Source organism: Vulpes vulpes, chromosome 1 (genome assembly GCF_048418805.1).
Source record: "Vulpes vulpes isolate BD-2025 chromosome 1, VulVul3, whole genome shotgun sequence".
In the NCBI taxonomy this organism is placed as follows: Eukaryota; Metazoa; Chordata; class Mammalia; order Carnivora; family Canidae; genus Vulpes; species Vulpes vulpes.
This window is the reverse complement of record NC_132780.1, coordinates 90,869,326-90,895,025: the sequence shown is the minus strand read 5'-3', so window position 1 is coordinate 90,895,025 and position 25,700 is coordinate 90,869,326. Positions and strand designations below refer to the sequence as shown.

Here is a 25,700-nt window from a genome sequence, read left to right as displayed (position 1 = left end):
CCACTTGACTTCTTATGAAACTGAGTCCTCTAATCTAAGAGCATAAGTCTTTTCATTAGTTAAAATCTTGTGTTCTACAGTATTTTAAATTTTTTCACATAGATCTTGTACTAATTTATCTTAAATCTTTTCACATAGATCTTGTACTTACTAATTTATCTCTACTTCGTCTGCTAGCATAACTTGAGATTTTTTCCTACTATACCTTGTAACTTGCTTTTGTAGATATGAAAATTATTGATATCCATATATCAATTTCATATCTTACTGTCTCCAAATTCTGTTTATTACTTATTTATGTATTTATTTATAAACTCATTTTATTTATTTATTTATTTATTTATTTATTTGAGACAGAAAGAGAGAGGCAGAGGGAGAAGCAGGCTCCATGCAGGAAGTCCGATGTGGGACTCGATCCCAGGACTCTGGGATCACGATCTGAGCCGAAGGCAGACACTGAACTGCTGAGCCACCCAGGCGTCCATCCCACCAATTTCTACTGTTGACAGCAGTCCCCAAGTATCCCCAATTTACCATGTACAAAGAATGACGATATCATCTCAGTCTTCCCTAATTTTGAAACTTATTCTAAAGCTTTTCTAATTGTTCTGCTTAGTTTTCCCATACAATGCCATAATAGTGATAGTGAATGTTCTGTCTTATGCCTCATTCTAACAAGAATGGCTCATTAAAAATCATGCTGGATTTGGTGATAAGACATTTGTTCCTATATTATAGTTTTTAAAAATCAAGAATGGCTGTTAAATTGTGTCAAATACCTTATTAATATCTATGGTTTTGACCTGACTTTTCTCTTCAAATCTATTAATATGATTAACATGTGATTAGATTAACTGACACAGAATATCCTTGCATTATTATTGGGATAGATCCAGGTTGATTTTTTTAGTATTTGATTGTATTAAGTTGTTATATTTCATAACATTCTACTTATGACTTCTAATGATAATATTCATGAGTGAGACTGGCCAGTTGATTTTCTGCTTTGTGTACTCTTTGTCAGGTTTGGCCTCAGGGCTAAGCTAATTCATTTAAATAAAAAAACAAACATACAAACAAACAATCATACCATATCTTTCTTTTTGCTTTGGGAAAGCTTCAAGCATTGGATTTACTTACTCTTTAAAAGCTTTCATATAACGCTCTCTATGAAACCATCTGAGCTTGCTGCTCTTTGTAATTTGGTCCAATTTTTTTTTTCCAATGAGCTTCATTTTTCTACCCAGCTTTATCAAGATATAATCAACACATAACATTGTGTAAGCTTAAGGTGTATATGTGATAATTTGTTATATGTATAGACTACAAAATTATTGTCACAATAAAATTAGTAAACCTATCTATTACCTAACACCGTTATCTTTTGTGTGTCAATCTGTGTGTGAATTTTTGATAAAATTTCTCTATTTTTAAAAATATTTTATTTATTTATTCATGAGAGACACAGAAAGAGAGAGAGGTGCAGAGACACAGGCAGAGGGAGAAGCAGGCTCCACACAGGGAGCCCAACGTGGGACTCAATCCCGGGTCTCCAGGATCACACCCTGGGCCAAAGGCAGACACTCAACTGCTGAGCCACGCGGGCTACCCCCAAATTTCTCTATTTTTAAAAATAGAAATCAATCTGTTAAAATACTCATCTCTAGAAGTTCTAGAGTTAGATTTGATACATTGCATAAATTAGAAAATCAGTTTCAATATTATCTATACATCTTTCAACTAACAAAAGATGGCACATATAACTTTTGTTACAAATATATAATCATAAAATTATCTGCTTTAAAATAATAATCATAAAGTCCTCTGCCTAATCATAAAGTCCTCTGCTTAAAAAATATGTTAGTGACTTCCTATTAACTATGTAATAAAAGCTAATTCCCTCACTTAGCAGGCCCCCTGTTATCCCACCTCAGTCTCCCCCGACCACTACTCCTGTTAACACTCTTGGTGAACTCAGTATCTACAGAGCTGATCCATCTCTCACTTGCCCCAGTCCTTCACAACCTCACCTCCAATATGCCCCTACCACCCACTCTCAGAAACATGCCCTGGACTTAATCATTACACAATGTCACGTGTGAGGTCTTAGTAGTGGTTCAATTATTGATAATACCATAGAATTTACTGAAGGTGTGAAAATAATAGAATCAAGAATGTTCCCAACATTTTGACTTAAGCATCTAGTAGAATGGAGTTATGGTTTACTGAAGTGGAGGAAGAACAGGTAGGAATGGGAGAATCACATACCTGGGTTTGGATAAGTTTGAGATACCCTAAGACATCTAAGTGGAAATGGATAGTGAGCAGATAAATGCATGAGTCTGTATTTACTAGGAACAGAAATTTAGAAAACTTCAGTGCATGGGACTTACGGCCATGGGACTCAGTGAAATCACTCAAGGAGTGAGCCTGTTTCAGAGGAGCAGAATTATACCAAGGTACATGGAAGAAGAGCATCCAACAAATGACTGAGAAGCAATGGCTATGAGCGACGAGGAAAACCAGGAGTGTGTGGTCTCATGAAAGCCAAGGACAGAAAGTATTTTAAGAAGAAAAGAATAGTAAACTATGTCAAATGCTGCTGAGAGGCTGAATCAGAGGAGGGCTGAGAACTAACTTAGATTTGGCAAGGTAGATGTGATGAATAGACTTAACAAGAGTAATTTCAGTAGCGTGCTGGGGATAAAAGTTTATTTGGAGGGGTTCAAAAGAGACTGTGAGAAAAGGCAGTGCTGACAGCAAGTCTAGACAGTTCTTTACAGAAGTCCTATTATAAAGAAGAACTGGAAAACGTGGCAGAATTTGGAGGGGGAGGAAAGGTCAAAGGAGGGTTTCTTCAAGATGAAAGAAAATACAGCATGTTCATATAATGATAGTTATGATGCAGTAAAGAGAAAAAATTGATTAGGCAAAAGAGGGGAGGGATAAATTGCAGGTGTCCTTGAGAAGTTGGCCTTAATTATTCCATTGAAAAAATAGTGAGTCCTCACTAGGCAAGCTCAAATCTAGGCACTTGGGATACAATAGGGCAGAAAAGAAGCAAGGACTACTCACCCATTGCAATGGCAGGGAAGGGTAAGTAGGTGGAGAAACAGATGCAAGCAGTTCAACAGGTTTGGTTGTAAAAGGATATACCTTTGGATTGCTCCCTCCACTCCCAACTTCACAGTGCAGTAAATATCAAAGACAGAATCCGAAACTAAAGCAGAAAACATGGTGTTTGGAGATTTGAGAAGAAGGCGTGAAATATAATTTGGTAGAGTGGAAGAGTGAATCGATGAGCTAATATAGTAGGATTGCTGGCACTTTAGGTTTGAGATCAAGCATTCATAGTACAACTAGCTAATATAACCTGTTTTTTTTTTTTTTCTAGCCTTGTTTAACTAGCCAGGCTTTAGTGCAAAGCAGGGGTAGAGTTGCATTAAACTATGGGTGTGATTTCTCTAGGAAACTGGCAGAAAGAGAGGGACCAGTAGAGTCCCTCTACTGAAAGAGTTTGTAAAAGAGGTGAATATAACTGTGAGTCATGTAATCTAAGCTGGGGAAGGATGACTGATGACATGAAGAAGGTAGGGTCAGTGGAACAGAATTTCTCATCAGGGTCAAATAATTTTTGAAATGGGATTCTAAAAGGAAAGGGAAGGAGGGAGGGAAGAATGGAGGGAGGAGGGGATTCTAGAAGGATCAAGCTGGAAAGACAGCAAGTGAAATTATCCTTGACTCTTCTTTTTCTTATAGCTTCAGTAAATTCTGTAGGATACACTTTTAAAATAAACCTAGAATCTCTACCACTGCCACCCTGGTCCCAGCCTGCATCATCTATATCTTTGCCAGGATTACTGCAATGGCCTACTGACTTGTCACTCTACTCCATCTTCAGCTCTCCACGGTCTTGTCTCCATACAGTATCCGTGTTGCATTAAATAGGAAACGACATCATGCTACTTTCCACCTCAATTCCTCCAGGACTTCCACATCTCACCCAGGAACAACAAATCCAAAGTCCTTACCAGATTTCCAGCTGCTCTGAGGGTGTCTGGCTTCCCCCCACCCACAGGACAGTCATATTACTGTCTCCCAGCCTTGACACTTACTATCTCTTCTTCCCAAAGACAGTCACATGTGGTGTTCCTACACTTCATTCTGAGGTCTGCTCTAATGACACCCTCAAGAGATCCCTTCTTGAATAGTCAATCTAAATATAGCAGCCCTGTCAAAGATTCTCCTTACTACTATTTTATTTTTCTTCATAACATGTATCACCACCTTGTGTTATATTTATGTATACATAAAAACAGTTGTGTTTCCTCTAATGACAGGGACTTTGTCTTTTTAACTTGATGGGTCTGCAGAACCTACAATGATGCCTAGTCTGTTGGAGATGCAGCATAAATATTCACTGAGTCAATGAATGAATGAGCAACTGATTCAAAAAGATCTCAGAGAGTAATCTTATTCCACTCCCCACTTTGTAGATAGGGAAATTAATGCCTGGAAGGCTCAAGTGATATATCCAAAGAAACCCAACAAGTGGTAGAGGTAAGACCTGAAATTTGTCTTCTAACTCCCTCTCTTAATGAAGGCCACCCTCTCTTAATTTCTTGTCTTAAGTTCTCCTTTTTTCACCACTGATACAGCCATTCTTTTGATCTAGGTCCTTGGTAAAAACATTTTTTTTATTCTGGTTAGTTCTCCCTACCAGACAGCTGTAACTTCCTTGAGGCAAGAACAGGTTCCTTGTTAACCGTTGCATTTTGCAATATCTAGTATATGTTCTTTTTTTTTTTTTTTCTAGTATATGTTCTTAAGAAACATTTGTTGCACTGACTACTTCATGCAATGTTCTCCAAGATTTCTGCCTGGCTCATTCTTTTAATACCAATCACCTCTTTCCTCAGGAACGCTTGCCCTTTTAATTTAAAACGGCAACCTTCCCTCTGTCTTATTTTGCTTTATTTTACTCCAGAGTATATATCACTTTCTAATACAGTATTAATGCTTATTTACTCTTGGTGTCTCACTACCAAATCAACTGCTATCAAGGGCAAGGATTTCTTCTGTTTGCTTTATTGTTACATCTCTAGAACCTAAAATAGTCCCTGGCACATAGGACATCCTTAGTAGTAAATACTTAACTTGAAAATGAATTATAATTCTGTGCTTTAGGAACACATGGAGGAAGGATAAAGGAATACATCCATATGACTACCAATGACAGCCACACAGCATGGAGAAACATCAGTGCATCATCATGATACAGTGAGCAATGAGGGGAGGGTCACAAAGATTTTTTTTCAATATTTTATTTATTTATTTATGATAGACACAGAGAGAGAGGCAGAGACACAGGCAGAGGGAAAAGCAGGCTCCCTGATGCAGGACTTGATCCCAGAACCCCAGGATCACGCCCTGAACCAAAGGCGGATGCTCAACCACTGCGTCACCCAGGCATCCCAAAGATTTTTAATAAAGACTCATGATTCAGGGTATTTCCTTAGTAATCATTGTTCTGGAAATAATTATGGAATGAATGAGCCAGCTGAGTAGCCCATCATGTACTAAGCGCTGTGTGCGGCACACACGTATGAAACCTTCTCCTTGACTGGAAGATACTTTAGCACTAGTTAGGGTGAAGGCCCATAGGAAGTGGTAGAAAAAGCACAACAACCGACAATGGTTAATTTCCACACCAATTTCAGGACTTTTGTCACTGAAAGCAGTACTGGGTCTTATTGACTTATACAGAGTTAATTAAAAAACAAACAAAAGCATATGATCTGGTAGGGAACACTGTAATTAATCCAATAGCTATGAATAAACAAAAAGATGAAGAATGTACTCCAAGACCATCAAATTGCATGTGGAACAGTAAGATGGCAAGTGGGTATTTTTGATGCTCCATGGAACCAAGAAATTGCAGAAGTTAAGGCAACACTGAATGATGTTGCCTGAGAAAAAGATGGGAGGTCAGGAGGAAAGGAAGAAAGTTTGTTGTTAATATGACAGAATAATTTGTTAGTTGATGTTTAATTAATAAGCATTCATAATTAATACATTATATAATTTGGTATTTATTCTGAAAAAAGCTTGGTTCTATATATTTAAGGAAAGTTTCCTTAAATATCACTAACACAGGGGATCCCCGGGTGGGTTGGTGGTTTGGCACCTGCCTTTGGCTCAGGGCATGATCCTGGAGTCCTGGGATCAAGTCCCACATCAAGCTCCCTGCATGGAGCCTGCTTCTCCTCTGTGTCTCTGCCTCTCTTTCTCTCTCTGTGTGTCTCATGAATAAATAAATAAAATCTTAAAAAAAAAATATATCACTAACAGTATATTCTAAGGATTTCAAAAACACTTTTAACCAAGGATATATAGTAGTAAAGGAAGGTTAAATTTGAAAGCAACTATGTGCTTTTATGAGGGTCCAAATATAAGCAGGCCATGAATCCAGATATTGTGATTGAGCCTGTAACCTAGAGGGTGTTTTCAGGGAGCCCAGGAAACAGTACAGCCTCTGAACACACACTCCAGGGAAGGCTCCTCCCCTACTGCTCTTATGTCTCCATTTTACAGAAGCATTTGGCCCCAAGAGGAGATTTCTCTGGTTTCTGCTCTAGTGGATCCCAGTGGTACCAAGTCATACTATGGTATTTCTTAGTTTTCATAGGATATGTCATATGTCATGTCCTATCATATAAAGGAGGACATTTAGGTATATATTCTTTTCCATATTATCATTATCTCCTAACTCATTTTCAGCATGACAGAAGCCTTGTCTTAGGGATAATGATTTTTTACTTTTGCCACATATTTGGGAAAGGGCTGCTTAGAGGGGTCCATTGCAATGCACATAGGAATAGAAACTAGTCCACAGAGACAAGACTTCTCTCAGATTTGAGCATCATGGTAAATAAACAGCTATGTGACAATTTAGAAACTACAATTTCACTTTCCAGAGGCCTTTGGATGTTGTCTTGGTAATGTCAATTTGCCACCAGGGGATTCTATGTTCCTGGATACCCACAACTTACACAATCACGCTGCACCCAAACCACCTCTGTCTCACTGAGTCCCATTAGAGACTCAATTTTCTTCCTCTCAGCATCAGTAAAAGGTTGAAGTGTATTTGGATTAAAAAAGACAAATCACATGGGTCGGGAGTTTGGGGAGATGCTCACTAAAAAGGGTACAAGCCTTTAGTTATAAGATGAATAAGCTCTGAGAAGTTAATGCACACCATGGTGACTACTTAAAATCTGCCAAGAGAGTAAAATTTAAGCATTTTCACCACATGCAAAAGAAAGGTAACTATATGAGGTGTTAATCCTATATGTGTGTCATATCATCACACTTTAAATATATACAATTTTATTTGTCAATTTTAATTTCAATAAGGCTGAAAAACTTTTTTTTTGGTATGAAAAACTTTTTAAAATAAGAACAGAACAAAATCCTCACTATATAATTCATCTTCAAATTTCTCTTTTTTTTTTGCTTCTGTCAATGAGAGAAAAATAAAATTAAAAACCAGATCAATTTGGAAATAGCTGTTTTTCCCATTATAGTAAGGGAAAACTTTTTGTGCATTTTGAGTTTCAAAGAATTAAGCTAATACGTGAAGATATTTTTAAAGAAATAGGAAAAAAAAATCTCAAAACAAAAACAAAAACAAAAACAAAACCGAGCACCCCATCTTCATCAGAAGACTAAAATTATTATGGTAACAATTTTCTGTTTTTGATCAACTATCTACCCTTTTTTTTCTGATGATACTTATTTGAGGAAGGACAATAAATTTTGAATAATGTTCCCTAAACAATAACACACTTATGTATTGACCTAATTCCAATGAAATTTCTTAGATTAATTAAAAATGGTTTCTAAACCAAAACATGCCCATCGAATTTTAAGTCCACAGTACAAAATAAAATGAAAAAAAAAATTAAGTCAAAATCTTCCTACATTTTTAGTCTTTCATGGGCATCTATTACTGAGAAAGTTATGTTTGTACATATCACAAGAGATGGCACGGGCAGACCGGGTGGCTCAGCAGTTTAGCGCCGCCTTCAGCCCAGGGCCTGATCCAGGAGGCCCAGGATCGAGTCCCACATCAGGCTCCCTGCATGGAGCCTGCTTCTTCCTCTGCCTGTGTCTCTGCCTCTCTCTCTCTCTCTCTGTCTCTCATGAATAAATAAATAAAATCTTTAAACAAAACAAAACAAGAGATGGCACTAGAAAGTACCACACATAGGAAATCACATCTCTATAGTGAACTGACCAGCACTATAATATTGAAGTGCTGCCTCTGTTCAATCTTTCTGAAAAACACTGACCACCTGTGAAACAGTGGCATTGGCCTGTTACACTTAGAGCTCCTCTTTGGAATTTCACTGGGTTCTTGATCAGATGAAAAAAACAAAACAAAGACTTTTATTTTTCCTCTCCAAAAGAGAATATTCAAAATGCACAAATAACCTGATTGTGACCCTTTAATGAATTCGTTGAATCCTGACCTTACCTTTTTATTTTTTTTTTATTTTAAAGATTTTATTTATTTATTCATGAAAGACAGAGAGAGAGAGAGAGTCAGAGACACTGGCAGCGGGAGAAGCAGGCTCCATGCAGGGAGCCTGACGTGGGACTCGATCCCTGGTCTCCAGGATCACACCCTGAGCCAGAGGTAGCACTAAACCTCTGAGCCACCTGGGCTGCCCCAACATTTACCTTTTTAAAGAAGTTTTTGACTTGCAGAAAAGTTGCAATAATAGCACTGAGAATTCCTTGTGAACCCTTTACCCAGTAAAGTAACATTGACACGCTACATAATCATGGTACCTTTGTCAAGATTGAGAAATTAATTTGAGATAACATTATTAATTGAAACCAGATTTTATTGTGATTTCACCAGTTCTTCAACTTATGTCCATTTTCTGTTCTGGGACCCAATCCAGGATCCCATGTTGAATCGGGAAGATTTACCTTTTGATCTGTTTCTTCATCCTCATCTTGATAATCATCACAGAGTGGGCTGGCATTGGCTGCAAAGGTGGGCCCCTGGGAGTAGTACTGAGAACTTCGGTAGCCATCTCGTCTTAGTTTATCACATTCTATAGAGGGTATAGGCCAGGGAGGGAGAAAGGACATTAAAACTCAGAATTTTTTTACTTTCCTTTTCTAGTAATATTTTCTATAATATTTTCTAGTAATATTTTCTATAATATTTTCTAGTAATATTTTTTATTTTCCTTTTCTAGTAATATTTTCCTAGGCATAAGATTTCAAAATAACAATGCTATTAATAATGAAAACGATGATAAAAACAACTACGAGGGGTGCCTGTGTGGCTCAGTCATTTAGGCGTCCAACTCCTGATTTTGGCTGAGGTATAATCTCAGGGTTGTGAAATCAAGCCCCACATTGGGCTTCACACTCAGCACAAGGTCTGCTTGAGATTCTCTCTTCCTCTTCCTCAGCTCCTCACCTTCTTTGTGTGTGTGCGCTCTCTAACATAAATAAACAAAATCTTAAAAAAGAAAAAAACAACTAAGAATTAGTAAAGCACTGATTACACATTATATATACCCTGTTCATATGTTTTAATGGGATTTCGTTTAGACTTCACAATAACACTCTCAGTCAGGCTTAAGATAATTAAATTATTTGTTCACTAATGTTATGCAGATAAGCAATGGACTCAGGATTTAAACCCAGGGTCTTAATTATTATAATTTCTGATACACAGTAATTGATTATGTAACTCCTCATCAAAAAATACAAGCAAATCTCATGCTATGCTTCTTTCCTAGATTTATCAGCTAGAAATGACATAAGAAGTCATGGATAACAATGCCCTCATTTTATTTTTAGTTCTCAGCTTAGCTTTGATATCAAATAAGCTATAATCATTGAGTGGAATTTAATATGAAACCAGGTGGCAGTCTGAGATGTCTCCCAGTCTACAGAGAAATGTCTGGCACCAGCAGGTGGAAGGTAACTGGGAGCATGGTATTCTGCTTTGCAGCAGGGCTGGGGCCACTGGCTGCTTAGACTAGAGATTCTCTTCAAGGAGGAACCATCATGCTAATTACTCAGATCAGTAGGGGTAAGTGCAGCAAGAAAAGTATTAATGGCTTTTTAAAGCCCCAGGAGATCTTCCTATTATCCAGACAACATCTTAGAGGAGGATTTGCCTTGCAAAAGGATTCACTCACCACAGGGTATCTTTAAATATCCAGCTTGCTAAAGAAATATGAAATGTGTTTGGTTTTGGAAGAGATTCCTCTTTACACAGCTTGACAAAGCCACGCACCTAATGGCACAGAACTAAAGTAGGGCATCTTCAGAGTTCCTTTGTAACACTAGGATCTATGATTCTCCCTCAGAGAGGGGATGAACAGTGGCCTTAGAGAAAGGATAAAAATTCTCAAACCAGGGGGAAAAAATCCTTACTCTCCTTTGCTACCTCACAGTGGGAGTGAATAGAGAGTTTCTATCCAGAAGTGCAAATCAGAATTTTAAAAACCACAGGAAATAGTCACGAGAACCTTTCAGAATGCCAAACTAACTTCAAAAGTGCATCATGGAGGGGCACCTGGGTGGTTCAGGGGTTGACCATCTGCCTTTGGCGCAGGTAGTGATCTCAGGGTCCTGGGATTGAGTCCCCATCAGGCTCCCTGTGGGAAGCCTATTATTCCCTCTGCCTGTGTCTCTGTCTCTCTCTATGTGTGTCTCTAATGAATAAATAAATAAAATCTTTAAATAAATAAATTAGTAAAAGTATATCATGTAATCACAAGATAGCTAAATACTACTACTTCAGTTACTTAGGGGCTAATTTGTGGGCTTGTCTGGCAACCATTCTTAATACTGAATAATATGGAAGGTTTTTTTTTTTTTTTAATTCTGAAACTTCCAGAACACGGCTTATTTTTTAATGAGGATTTACTCATATTTTTAAAAAAGATTTTATTTATTCATGAGACACACACACACACACACAGAGGCAGAGACATAGGCAGAGGGAGAAGCAGGCTCCATGCAGGAAGCCCAATGTGGGACTCGATCCCAGGACTCCAGGATCATGCCCTGAGACAAAGGCAGACGTTTAACTGCTGAGCCACCCAGGCATCCCAAGGATTTACTCATATTGATCTAACACTTTCCAGTGAGAAATATTTCCCCATTTCTCCAATATTAATAATTTCTCTTAAAAATTTAAATAAAACAGTCAAAATTTTATTTGCCTTCTGCAGAGAGAATACTACATAAAGCATGATTAGTAGTTTTCACTGTTCTGTGAAAAGTTTCGGGATTCTCTAAGTATTTGATTTGATTTTCTTTAATTACCTTAAAGTTAGGATAAAAAAATACTCATTAGTTTTACATTTCATTAACTTGTGCTGCAAATTAACTTTTCTGTGGTCTTATAAACTGTAAGACGCCTAGGGATTCAAGGTGAACCCTATATAACAAACCAACAAAAACTGTTACTACTTTAAAAGGAACATACCTTAACATAATCTAGGCCATATATTAAAAACCCACAGCTAACATCATACTCAATGGCAAAAAACTGAGAGCTTTTCCTCTAAGATCAGTAACAAGAATGTCCACTTTTATTCAACATAATACTGGAAGTCTTTGCCACAGCAATCAGACAAGAAAAAGAAATTTAAAAAGCATCCAAAATGGTAAGGAAGAAGTAAAACTTTCCCTGTTTGCAGATGACATGGTATTGTATATGGAAAGCCCAAATACTACAACAAAAAACTATTAGAACTGATAAATGCCACTGGAAAAAAAGATAGTCTCTTCAATAAAGGTGTTGGGAAAATTGGACAGACATGTGCAGAAGAATGAAACTGGACCATTCTCTTACACCATACACAAAGATAAATTAAAAATGGTTGAAAGATCTAAATGTGAGATAAGAATCCATCAAAATCTTATAGGAGAACACAGGCAACAACCTTTTTGAACTTGGCCACAGCAACTTCTTGCAAGACACATCTATGAAGGCAAGGGAAACAAAAGCAAAAATGAACTATTGGGACTTCATCAAGATAAAAAGCTTCTGCATAGCAAAAGAAACAGTCAACAAAACTAAAAGACAACCTACATAATGGGAGAAGATATTTGCAAATGACATATCAGATAAAGAGCTAGTATCCAAGATCTATAAAGAACTTATCAAACTTAATACTCAAGAAACAAACAATCCAGTCAAGCAATGGGCAGAATACATGAACAGACATTTCTCCAAAGAAATCATAGATATGGCTAATAAGCACATGAAAAAATGCTCCATATGACTTGCCATCAGGGAAATACAAATCAAAACCACAAACAGATACCACTTTATGCCAGTGAAAATGGCTAAAATTAACAAGACAGAAAACAACAAATGTTGGTGAAGATGTGGAGAAAGGGAAACCTTCTTGCACTCTTAGGGGAATGCAAGTTGGTACAGGTGCTCTGGAAAATAGTGTGGAGGTTCCTCAAGAAGTTAAAAAGTAGAAGTACCCTATGACTGAGTGATTGCACTGCTGGGTATTTACTCCAAAGAGAGATATGTAGTGAAACTGGGGGGCCAGTTGCATCCCATGTTCATAGTAGCAATGTCCAAAATAGCCAAACTGTGGAGGAGCCCCGATGTCCTTTAACAGATGAATGGATGAAGAAAATGTGACATATATATACACTGGAATACTACTCAGCCACCAGAAAGGATGAATCCCTACCATTTACTTTGATGTTAATGGATCTGCAGGGTATTCTACTGAGTGAAATAAGTCAATCAGAGAAAGACAATCATCATATGGTTTCACTCATATGTGGAATATAAGAAATAGTGAAAGGGATTATATGGGAAAGGAGGGAAACTGAGTGGGAAAAATTAGAGAGGAAGACAAACCATGAGAAACTCCTAATTCTGGGAAACAAACAGCGGACTGCAGAAGTGGAAGTGGGATAGGAGAATGGGGTAACTGGGTGAAGGGCACTAAGGAGGGCACATGATGAGATGAGCACTGGGTGTTATACTATATGCTGAAAAATTGGATTTCTTTCTTTCTTTATTTAATTTCTTTATTTATTCATGAGAGTAAGAAAGAGGCAGAGACACAGGCAGAGGGAGATGCAGGATCCCTGCAGGGAGCCCGAAGTGGGACTGGATCCTGGATCCTGGGATCACACTCTGAGCCAAACGTGGACATTCAACTGCTGAGCTACCCAGGCATCCCGGTAAATTGAATTTAAATAAAATATTTAAAAAAAAAACTGATAAATGAATTAAGTAAAGTCACAGGATACAAAATTGATATAGAGAAACCTGTTGCATTTCTATACACTAATGATAAAGTAGCAGAAAGAGAAATTAAGAAAACAATCCCATTTACAATCACACCAAAAAAAAAAAAACCCTAAGAATAAATTTAATCAAGTTCATAAAAGATCTGTACTCAGAAAACAAATACTGATAAAGAGACTGAAGATGACACAAATGGAAAGATATTCCATGTTCATGAATTGGGAGAACCAATATTGTTAAAAAGTCCATACTGCCCAAAGCAATCTACAAATTTAATTCATTCCCTTTCAAAATACCAGTAGCATTTTTCATAGAACAAATAATCCTAAAATTTGCATGGAACCACAAAAGATCTCGAAGAGCCAAAGTAATCCTAAAAAAGAGGAACAAAATCAGAAGTATCATAATCCCAGATTTAAAGATATACTACAAAGCTATAGTAATCAAAACAGTATAGTACTGGCACAAAAGTAGACCTATAGGTCAATGGGACATGATAGTCCAGAAATAAACCCATACTTCTATTGTCAATTAATCTTTGACGAAGGAGGCAAGAATATACAATGGGAAAAAGATAGTCTCTTTAACAAATGGTGTTGGGAAAATGCGACAGCTACATGCAAAAGAATGAAACTGGATCATTTTCTCACATCATACACAAAAATACACTCAAAATGGATTAAAGATCTAAATGTGAGACCTGAAATCATAAAATTCCTTGAAGAAAACTTAGGCAGCAATTTCTTTGACATTGCCATAAAAATGTTTTTCTAGATATGTCTCCTGCGGCAAGAAAAAAAACACAAAATTAAATTGTTGGGAGTACAACAAAATAAAAAGCTTTTGCACAGTGAAGGAAACCATCAACAAAACAAAAAGGCAACCTACTGAATGGGAGAAAATGTAAATGATATTAACTGGTAAGTGGTTAATATCCAAAATATATAAAGAACGTATACAATTCAACAAAAAAACCCCAAATAATACAATTAAAAATGGGCAGAGGACACAAAGAGTTATTTTTCCGAAGAAGATATATAGATGGCCAACCAACACATGGCAAGATGCTCAACACTGCTCACCATCAAGGAAATGCAAATCAAAACTACAATGAGATAATACTTCACATCTGCCAGAACGGCTAAAATCAAAACTCAAGAAACAATGAATGTTGGTGAGGACGTGGAGAAAAACAAACCTGCATGCACTGTTGGTGGGAATGTAAATTGGTAGAGTCACTGTGGAAAACAGCATGGAGGTTCCTCAAAAAACTAAAAATAGAATTACCATATGGTCCAGTAATTCTACTACTGAGTATTTACTTAAAGAAAATAAAAAGATAAATGCACCTCTACGTTTATTGCAGTTTTATTTACAATGGACAAATTATGGAAGCAACTCAAGTGTCCATCAATCAATGAATGGATAAAGAAGTGGTATGTGCATATGTGTGTAAATATATATATATATATATATATATATATATATATATATATATAATGGAATGTTACTCAGCCATTATAAAAGAAATCTTGTCATTTGCAACAACATGGAGGGATCTAGAGAGTATAATGCTAGGTGAAATAAGTCAGTCAGAGAAAGACAAATACCATGTGATTTCACTTATATGTAGAACTTAAGAAAACAAATGAACAAAAACCAAAGAGACAAACAAAAAAGCAGACCTAAATACAAAGAACAAACTGGTAAGTTGCCAGAGGGGAAGTGGGTTCGGATGGGTAAAACAGATGAATGAATTAAGAGTATACTTACTGTGATGAGTACTGAAGTCATATATAGACTTGCTGAATTATTATATTGTACACTTAAAGCTAATATCACACTGTATGTTAATTTTATTTAAAATAAATGAAACGCAGTCAGCCACACATACACACAAAACAAAAAACTGTTACCACTTGTAGCTTCTTATAATTCATTGTTTTGGTTTTTTTTTTGTTTTGTTTTGTTTTACTCATGAGAGACACAGAGAGAGAGAGAGAGAGAGGCAGAGGGAGAAGCAGGCTCCATGCAGGGAGCCCGACGCAGGACTCGATCCTGGGTCTCCAGGATCACACTCTGGACTGAAGGCTGCGCTAAACCACTGAGCCACCTGGGCTGCCCTAATTCATTGTTTTCAAATACTTGACAAACAAAACAAAATACAAAGTGAAGCCCTTTTATTTTTTTTCAAATATTTTATTTTTAAGTAATCTCTATACCTAATGTGGAGATCAAACTTACCACCGCCAGATCAAGAGTTACTCTCTGACCTGAGTCAGCCAGGCCACTCAAGTCAAGACCTCCCCACATTTTTTTAAAAAATTTTTATTTATTTGTTCATGAGAGACACACAGAGAGAGGCAGAGACACAGGCAGAGGGAGAAGCAGGCTCCCAGAGGGGAGCCCAAGCCTAAAGGCAGAAACTCAAGGGCTGAGTCACCCCGGTGTCCCAAGACCATTTTAAACTAAGTCCTTCTGTTGTTCAAATTAGTTTTTATCCCTCATTAACTGACTCTATAAGAAGTGCAAGTTTAAAATTACAATATTTGATAACACTGAAAATCTTTTTACGTATTGGGTCCCGTGTGAGGTTGTGTTTTGAAAAGATTGCTTGCTAGAAAATAAGGAGGGGCTACTGGGCTGGATCATCTTTAAAGGTGATACTAGTTCTGATGTTTTTGGCAATATTAAAATGACTTTTAATCAAAATAGCTATTTTTTATTAAGATAGCTAAAATGACTTGATATATGTTAAATCTTAAAAGGCCAAAATTTTGCAAAATTATTATCCCTAAAACTATGAAAATCTGGCAATTATTAGTACTTCCACCATTACCTTGTGAACCTAGTTTAAAAGACAATGCCTTTTTTTTTTCCACAATGAAGTTTGATCATAGGAGTGTTTAAATAGTAGTATTTCCATGAAATAAGATGCTAGGTCTTAGGTGAAACTAGGCAGCATACATGTGCGGCAGATGACCAATTTTTTTCACTCTTATCAAATTTCTGAAATCTAGTAAAGTCATCAAATTCCATGGTCTCTTATCTTATTCCAACTCTAGGGAAAATCTAGAAAAATCTCCTCTTGTCAAGTTGCAACAGCTCTCAGTCTCTAAAGCCATGGCTTTGTTCATTAAATGGAGTTTATTGTCTGGAGGGTGAGATAGAAGTGAGTGCAAGCCATTATGAATAAACAAAAACTTTTCCGACACCAAACCAAGAGTAACTGCAAGGCAAAGCATGATTTAAAGCCAGTTATGCCGGCAGCTATAGGCTAGAAATGAGATATTAAATGTAATAGAGGATCTATCTTCAACACATACTCCTCTTGCAACAGAAATCTGGATAAAACTGAGTTATTGTTCTCATAGTTCTGCTTGAATAAAGGTATCACTTGTTCGTTGTGTCCTCCGGTTTCCTAACCACAAATTTCCTCCTCTTTCCTTTCATGTCAAACTATTTTCTTTAGCACAAGAACAGTGAGCAAACATTCCTTGGTAGACCAAAGTTTTAAATATAGAAGAAAAAAACCCAACATCATACCACTGGATGGTGATCTAACCATCTTCTGAATTTGAACCTGCCTTGGCCTCCAAACTTTCATGCTATTAGTTATACTTTTCCTGTTAACATTTTAGACATGTTAAAAGAGTCTACTCCAAGATGCTTGAAAGAGTTATTTTCAAAATAATTTTCTCTGCTGGAAATCCTTGATGAATTTCCACTTTCCATGTTTTAAATTTATTAAGTCAGTCACAATGAGCTAGAATATGCAGCAGTTAAAGACAGTTCCAAAACCTCAGCGACTTAAGAAACTAGAAGAATCTTTGCTTCACATTCTCCTGATATAATCAGCAGTAGCAGGGGATCTGCTCACCAGTCTCTCAGGGACCAGAAAAGAGGGAAGCACCTGTGCTAAGTGATCACATGGCGGCACAGTAAGAATGTGGTGCCTCTTACACTGGCTCCTAAAACTTCAACCAGAAATAACCTCGAGTTACTGTGGTCCTATTTCTTTGGACAAAACAAGCCACATTTAACCATTGCTAGCTTCAGAGAGGACAAGAAAGGACCACCCTACCTCATGAGCAAGGGGGAGAATGAGAATATTCCAAACTGCTCCAATGACTCTTCCAAATGGAGAGAGAGAATACTGAATCAAAGACTTTCCAGATCCTTGTTATGTATGTCCTTATGTATGTCCTTATGTAATGTTTACTCCCAATCTTTCTTGAGTAAGGCTGAGAGGCTTTTGATGTGGAATTTCCAACAGCAATGAAAAGCTACTGTGTTTTAGGAACAGATAGTTCACCATTGGGAGGGGCTCCTCATTGAAGAGCAATTGACTATCCTGAATCAAGACAGATCAGCTCCACTTTCCACATGTGAGGTCTAGGGGACAACATTTTAACCTGCTGGAAATTCAGATTCCGCCTCTGTAAAAGCTGGGACATTACTCCATCAGGGAAGCTGTCATGGGACAAATATTTTAACAAATATTTCTGAGTGCTCTGCTCTCTGACGTGAAAGCCGAAGTAAGGATATGTCAGAGCTTTGCACAGAACCCTCCACGGGGTGCTCAGAGAATGGACACTGCTGCCAGAATTTACTACATAGACTAGACCACCTTCCGTTTTTTTTTTTAAAGATTTATTTATTTATTCATGAAAGACACAGACTGAGAGAAAGAGAGGCAGAGACACAAGGCAGAGGGAGAAGCAAGCTCCTTGCAGGGAGCCCGATATGGAACTCGATCCTGGATCCCAGGATCACAACCTGAGCTGAAGGCAGGTGCCCAACTGCTGAGCCACCCAGGCATCCCAAACTCTTCCACTTTTAAAAGCCAGTGAGCAATCCCATAACAAGATATGCTTGGCTGCACAACTCTTTAAGATTCCATTATTTTTACCAAGACTTTGGCTACATCTTTACCAAATCATCATGAGGCTGTATTTCTTTTCCTAAATATGTACGGCACTGATACTTGGATTTTCTTTCAACTGCCTGAGCATTTATTTCTAAATACTTTCAATCTAAAATAGAGCTAAAATATTTGAATTGAGCTAACTGCAGAATTTACAGTTATTATCTAATCAGTTTTACATGACATGAAGCCTCATACTTAGGGGTATCGTTACACTGGTCAAGTATCAGCCAGGCACTTGGTAAATGTATTTGATATATTGTAACTCTTCGAGGAAGGAGAGGAAAAGGACTGAGGGACTTTGATCTGTAATAAGGGTTGATCTGTGTCCCTGAAAAAGATGTGTTGAAGTCCTAACACCTAGTACCTATGAATGTGGCCTTATTTGGAAATAGGCCTTTCCAGATATAACCATATTAAAATGAGGGCACTAGGGTAGGTCCTACTCCATTATGACTAATGTCTTTATAAGAAGAGAGCCCATGGGACCATGTGAAAACATAGGGACATACACAGAAGGAAGGAAGAAGACTGTGAAGACAGATGCAAAGATTAGAAGTTATGTAGCCACAAGCCAAGGAATGCCCAGAGCCACCAGAAGCTGCAAGGGCAAGGAGGGATTCCCCCCTAGAGGTTGGAGGGAGCATGACCCTGCTAACACTTTGATTTTGGACTTCTGGCCTTCAGAACTATATAAACAATAAATTTCTGTTGTTTTCCAAGCTACCCAGTTTGTGGTTCTTTGTCATGGAAGCCCTAGGAAATTTACATAATCTGGAACCAGGAGATGCTAACATAGGGAAGAAACTGACCAAGGAAATGACAAGAATGTCAAAGCATCACTGGAAGAAACTAGGACAGGAATTGGACATAGGGAGACGCTCATTTGGCTACTGGAACGCTGTGCGACTCTGCACTTCAGGGACTTATCTCTAAGTTACCTCTGTGGTGGGAAAGGCAAGATGTGCTTACTGCTCTCAGCCGACAGAGCAGTCACTGTTTCATAAGAACTGTGATGAGGGCTCCATACGAATAGACTACTGTTCCAATTAGCGCTTCACACACAGTGAGTCATTTACTCTTCACAACAACCCAAAGAGATGGGGACTGTGCTGATCCACATGTTACAGACAAAAACTGAGAAACAAGAAGCAACTTGCTCCAAGTGACAGAGCCAGTGTTAGAATCTAGGTGCTCTGGCCCCAGAACTGGTGGTCTTTCCTGGGGTTAACAATTCACAGAAGACCACAATGCTATGATGAGAAACTACCCGCCTCCACTCCTCTTGGGACCACACTCAACATATAAAAGAACACTAGCCATTACCTAGGAAATCAATACTTTCAGTTTGGGAGTCTAATGCCCCTAACTCTTTCCTAGAAAGAAAAGATGTTAAACTAGCTATATTATAGTTTTTTTCTCTACATTTACATTTTTTTTAATTTTTTAAAATTATTTATTTATAATAGTCACAGAGAGAGAGCAGAGAGAGAGAGAGAGAGAGAGAGGCAGAGACACAGGCAGAGGGAGAAGCAGGCTGGCTCCATGCACCGGAGCCTGATGTGGGATTCGATCCCAGGTCTCCAGGATCACGCCCTGGGCCAAAGGCAAGCGCCAAACCACTGCGCCACCCAGGGATCCCCTACATTTACATTTTTATAAGAAAAAAAGGAGTATGAAATGAAATAAGTAAGTAAATGTTTATTCTTAAAGAATTTTGATATCTAAGATCTTCCGAAATTAAGATTAGGAAAAGATTCGTTTCCTTAAGGGCAAAGCAAGTCTGCAGTGAAAACACTATGTATCTTACTGAAGTAATGAAAATATTAGCAGACTCAGCATTTTAAGATGGAAATGGAATTCCTTTGATTCCCTTTGGAAGTTATTTTATAAATTCTTAAATGATATTAGTTATACATATCAACATAGCCTGTATATTACCATTGTCACTTCCCAAGTCCTCACAGATGATAGCAGTCCCGGTCCTACGGGCCTGCGGTGTTGGTAGTCATGCTTATGGGGAGCTCACCTCACTGTGCTCCTTCAAAAGACAGCTTAATCCAAATGCCACCCCCTTTGAGGCTTTCCTCAAACCCTATCTTCTACAAAGTCTTCCTTAGTTCCTCCAATCTTCCACACCAGCCTGAATTTTTCAATATTATAAGCTATATTGCATATTCCTCAGAACCTCATTCCTGCCTTGTACAGTTACAGAGGTTCAATTGATGTGTCTGATGTGGTTCATGAAAGAAGAGCAAACAGAAGGAGTGTGAGCTACAGTAGCATCTACTGCCAAAGATGGCAGAATCATAGTTACAAAAAAGTCATTTGTTCCTAAGACAAGTCTTTCTCCTTGGTAAGTCATGTATTAGGACTCTAAGGCAAAGCTTCCCCATCCCATATTTCTCCATTAATTCACAAATATTTATGAAGCATCTACTACTTGCCAGGTATATAGGCACAGAGGCTTCTACAGTGAACAGAACAAAAATTCCTGTCTTTGTGGAGCTTATGTTCTGTTAGAAGGTCCTAAGTGCTAAGAGAAAAGCAGAGCAAAGAAAGGAACAGAGAGTGGTATTTGGAGCAGGCCTCACTGAGTAGTGATATCTGAGCAAAGAAGGTAGGTTCCATCACCCTGAGAAAGAGCTAGAGGAAAGTCTGGGGTGAGAACAGTGGGAGACGTGGTTAGACAGGTAAAGGAGTGACAGACTATGTAGGGTAATGAGGGTTGTAAGGACTCTGGCTTTCACCATGAAGCTGAGAACTCACCTCTGGGAACTTGGAATAGAGAAGTGACACAATCTCACTTGCATTTATCCCCTTCTTCCTGCTACCCACTTCCCTAAAATGTGAGGACTCAACTCAAAACTACTCAGACACTTACATTCCAAATAAACCTCAGTAGGAGTTTCATTGTCACCTACAGGAGGAGAAAGCTAATCGTTCAGTGATGCCAGTAAAAAGTACATGGACATTTTTACCACTCTCTGGTATAATTCACCACAGTTGATTTTAATTTTGTCATTCCTCAGATCCTGTGGGTGGTGTTAATGTTTGCAGGTATGAACTGCTAGGAGAGTTTTGAAACATTCAAATCAAAAGCACAATTCTGGCATTTCACAACAGCAGAGTGTTCCAGATGTGCCATATTTTTAAATCTGAATGTGGTTTCTTTTTAATAGTACCAAATCTTTCATAAACCTCCTACTGTAATTCAAGGTCATAGAAACTAGGAGAACTCCATTTTCAAAATTAATTATAAAAATAATGGTCATGAGGTACTGCTTCAGTGAGAATGTCCTATGATGAACCATAGTCTAAAAAAGTCCTTTTTTCAGATCACTGATTTTTAAAGCCATTACCTCTGACACTCAATAAATGTATTATTTTCTAACCTGAAAGCCCTTGGCCATCATTATTTGATTTGTGTTTAAAGTATTTCTGGGGGAATTGAAGGAGAAGAGATCTTGTAGGTGTCTTACGGATTACAAAACCCAGGTCTAAAGTTTCTGAAAGATCCAGATTTCCAAACTTCTATCCCTCAGATTTATCCATCAGATTATCAACAACAGAGTACAAGGCCAGTTCTATTATGTATCTTTATCCAGGAGTGGAGAACTGAGAACACATAAGACTACAAGCATGTATGCTTAAAAGAAAATAAATTCCAGTCCCAACAGCTGTATTAGGTATTATATAGAAAGCTTTCAAATAATTTGAGCTTTCAAATAAGCAAATAGGAAAAATTTGTTGCCCTCAAATATTATGCTCCATAACCATTAGAGAATTTATTTTAAGATAATATAAACCAAAATGTATTTTAAAACAGAGGAATTTACCTTCTAGCTCATTAATTTATTGGGTTTGGCAACACTGGAAAAAAAGATCATTCTCATACTGTATTTTGGATTCTGGCTTGCCAATTAGGTATATTGGATATTCCCAAAATACATTTGGATTTTCCACAAATTCTTCAAAACAGCTGAATTTTGATTTATTTGCATTGTTTTTAAGAATCAAAAATTGGAAAAATTGAGAGATTATAGATGTTCAAACATTTTAAGTTCCTTGGTTATTTGTAGCCTACCAAGTGAGCTGAAACGCTGTGTTAAATCTTAAACACATCATAAGTTTAATATAGATCTTGGATACCAATATGGATATTTTCCTAGATAATTTGACAGCAATTTTAAGTGACAGATTTCAAATAAATATGCTGTTTGGTTTAATATTAGACTAACAATTAGTTCTTTCCTCCCTTCCGCTCTTCAGAGTAAAAGTTTTTACGTAGTTATACAGTAATACTTATAATGGCATAAAAGCATGTTATTTGTATATGAAGTAGTAAAGCCAAATTTATCTTCCAACAAATGCATAGTCCATAAGATCACTTCTTCGCCAATAGTTACTTCAATGATACTTATAATCCAAAAAACATAAAAAAGATAAAGAGAAAATATATGGCTTTAATATAAATACAAACCTTCCTAAATTCTGAAAGCAATATCTCCACCTGATTACTGTGGTAATCTTCACCCAGTCTCCTGCTTCCACCTCAGCCCCCTTGTGGTGAACTTTTAACAGAGAACCTGACTGAGCCGCTTAAAAACAATGAATCAGATTATGTCACTCCTAAATTCAAACCTCTCCAATGGCTTCCCAGGCCGTGAAAGGAAAAACCAATGTCCTCCTAATGGTTTCTAAGCCCTTCATGATCTGACTCTGAGTGGCTAGCAGATGCTCAGGGAGCTAAGTGAATGAACAATCAGCACTTGAAAGGGTACTTTATCCTTGAACACACTTTCCAGTGTGGGCTGGGGCCAGCATCCATACAGAATTTTATGGGGGTGGGGCCCCAATCACATGTTCAGGAATAAGCAGATGAGGGAAAAGCTGATAGGATTGGGAATGGGATAGAGAAGGTGATGTCCAATACTCAATCAGGGTTACCTATCCAAGGAAATTTAGTCTCAGTAGAATTTCAGGGAAACTGAACAAATCCAGTATTTAAAAACTAACTTTAGGGGCACCTGGATGGCTTAGCAGTTGAGCAGCTACCTTTGGCTCAAGTCATGATCCTGGGGTCCTGGGATAGAGTCCTACACTGGGCTCCCTGCAGGAAGCCTGCTTCTCCCTCCATGTCTCTGCCCCTGTGTCTTTCATGAATAAAAATAAAATTTTCTATTAAAAAAAAAAAAAACCTTAACTGTATATGAATACCACACTAAAGATTTCTGGTCAGTTAAGAACCAGAGAAAGCTCCCAGAAGTTTTCGGTAGAAGAGTATGGAAGAAGACAGGAGATGATGATGGAATGGATGCCTGTGAAATGGATAGGTTTCTTTGCCTAGAGAGGTGAGAAAAATGAATGACAAGCAGATTGTAAAATTCATAGGCTTAAAAATTATTTTAGACAATTCCAAATGACTTGTCATTTTAATCTACATAGTGGGATTGGGGAAATAAAGTGATCAGCATTGGGAAGGTGGAGCATGACAAAGAGAATATGCACAATTAACTGTGTCATCAGCTCAAAAGTCCAACAGGAAATGAGTCTGTGGCTAATGTATAAACCTGCATTGGAAAGAAACACCCTGCTCCCAATCCTAGGACCAATGTCTCCCTCACTGACATTAAACATCATAGGCAACTTCACTTTATGTGGAAAGGTTTTTAAAAAGGTCATTTTGACTAATATCTTCCCTCTATGGTTAATTTCTATTGAAGTGGAATAAAAACCTCTCAAAAATTAGGAATTAAAACTTAAGCAGCTGGATAAAACTCTTAGCTTTATTTCTCACTGCAAAACTCAAAGGTGATTTTCCATTGTAGAAAACTACTTTTTAACATTTCTTCTCTTCATATGCCCAGATGAATTCAAGGAGACTCAAAGGACTAAATCTGATTGAAATTAAGGTGAACCGCTTTGTGGTGCCCATGATTCATGTGAGCGTGTAAAGAGTTTGCCAGTTCTGGTTGAGTGGCACCAGAGCGCAGCCAAATTGGAGGTGATCTCATTTCACTTTAGAATGAGAAAGCTCTATCACTGGCAGTAGTGGAGCATCACCAAGGTTACTCGATATCAAATAACCTGCAAAGATTCTAAACCAACACCAGAGACTTCAGTTGTATAAAGAGTGATAACAAACCTTATCCACAGTACCTTCAATGTAGCATTTTTATGCTGCACTGAGTGAAATATAGAGGCCACTCAAGTTACTCACTTTATCGGGAATTAAAACAGAATTGCTGAAACAGCAGACTAGCCAGGAACACAAAAAACAAAACAAAAGCCTTTTGTTTAAACAATCCATAGTGCTTTGTTAAGACCTGGACCATTTAAATGACTGTCTTTGCTATTCTATCTTTTGTGCATTGCTTACCATTAGAAAGAGGCAACATGTCTCTTAATCTACTGAAAGAGCAATGATGTTAATTTTCCCTTGCTCTTGCATCAGACCTCCAGCTCACAGGTTAACTACTCTTTCAGGGTTTCCCCACTCAAGAGTAGTTAACATTATAAAAAAATTTCCCGAGCCCTCAAGTCCAACTAGGGAAGTTAAACAACCTCTTTTGTATATCATCCCCATTATGTTAATTCCTTATTTTTGTCTTTGCTTTTCTCTTTCCTCAATTGAGAATTTAATCCTTTGTTTCATCAGGTTGGGCAACTATTCCCAAGGACAAAAATTACAAAAGAAAATTAACGAAATACTAACCATTAAAAAAAAAAAAGCTTTTAATAACATATAACATTAACATTTGTCTTTGAAGAGTCAACCTAGTTAAATTCACAAGCACTGAAAAAGAGCATCAAATTAAGTCATCCTTCTCACCAAAGCCCTAGCAATATAGTAGCAATAGAGTGGAGGCCACATTTCAACCAGGCCTCCAATACCACCCTAATGAACAACTTCACCATTTCTTTTGCTCCATCTCAAAACTTTTCCCAAATCTCTGTCTAGGAGATAAAGGTGTAAACCTGACCTCCACCTGCGCCGAGTTCACTGCCTACTGCCTCCTGCCTCCTCGAGGAACGTCGTCCTCCCCATTTTCTCTTGTATCTGTGACCTTTCCCCCTCCTTGTTGGGCTCCTTTTGCCTACAACCATGTTTTAATTGGTTCTAGTTTTTGTTTTTATTCTTAAAAATATTTTATTTATTTATTCATGAGAGACACACAGAGAGAAGCAGAGACATAGGCAGAGGGAGAAGCAGGCTCCCTGCGGGGAGCCTGATGTGGGACTCAATCCCAGGACCCTGGGATCACTCCCTGAGCCAATGGCAGACTCTCAACGACTGAGCCACCCAGATGCCCCTGGCTCTAGCTTTTAAAACAAGTAATAATATTACCTCTATCTTGCCACCACCTCAAAATAGTGTCCCTTTTCTCTTTCTTTTGCTGACATCAATTTATTCTCTTATTCTTTACTCCCTGTTTCTCA

General features: G+C 37.7%; 1 protein-coding gene across 11 annotated transcripts in view; it reads right to left on the bottom strand.

Moving 5' to 3' along the window:
• The window catches only part of NHSL1 (NHS like 1), a 233,468-nt gene that overhangs the window by 30,563 nt on the left and 177,205 nt on the right, over positions 1-25,700 (bottom strand). For all 11 annotated transcript variants that reach the window (XM_072719875.1, XM_072719820.1, XM_072719853.1 and 8 more), the window contains exon 3: positions 9,001-9,128. In XM_072719875.1, coding sequence (XP_072575976.1) covers positions 9,001-9,128 — 128 coding nt within the window. The remainder of the gene's footprint in view (positions 1-9,000; positions 9,129-25,700) is intronic.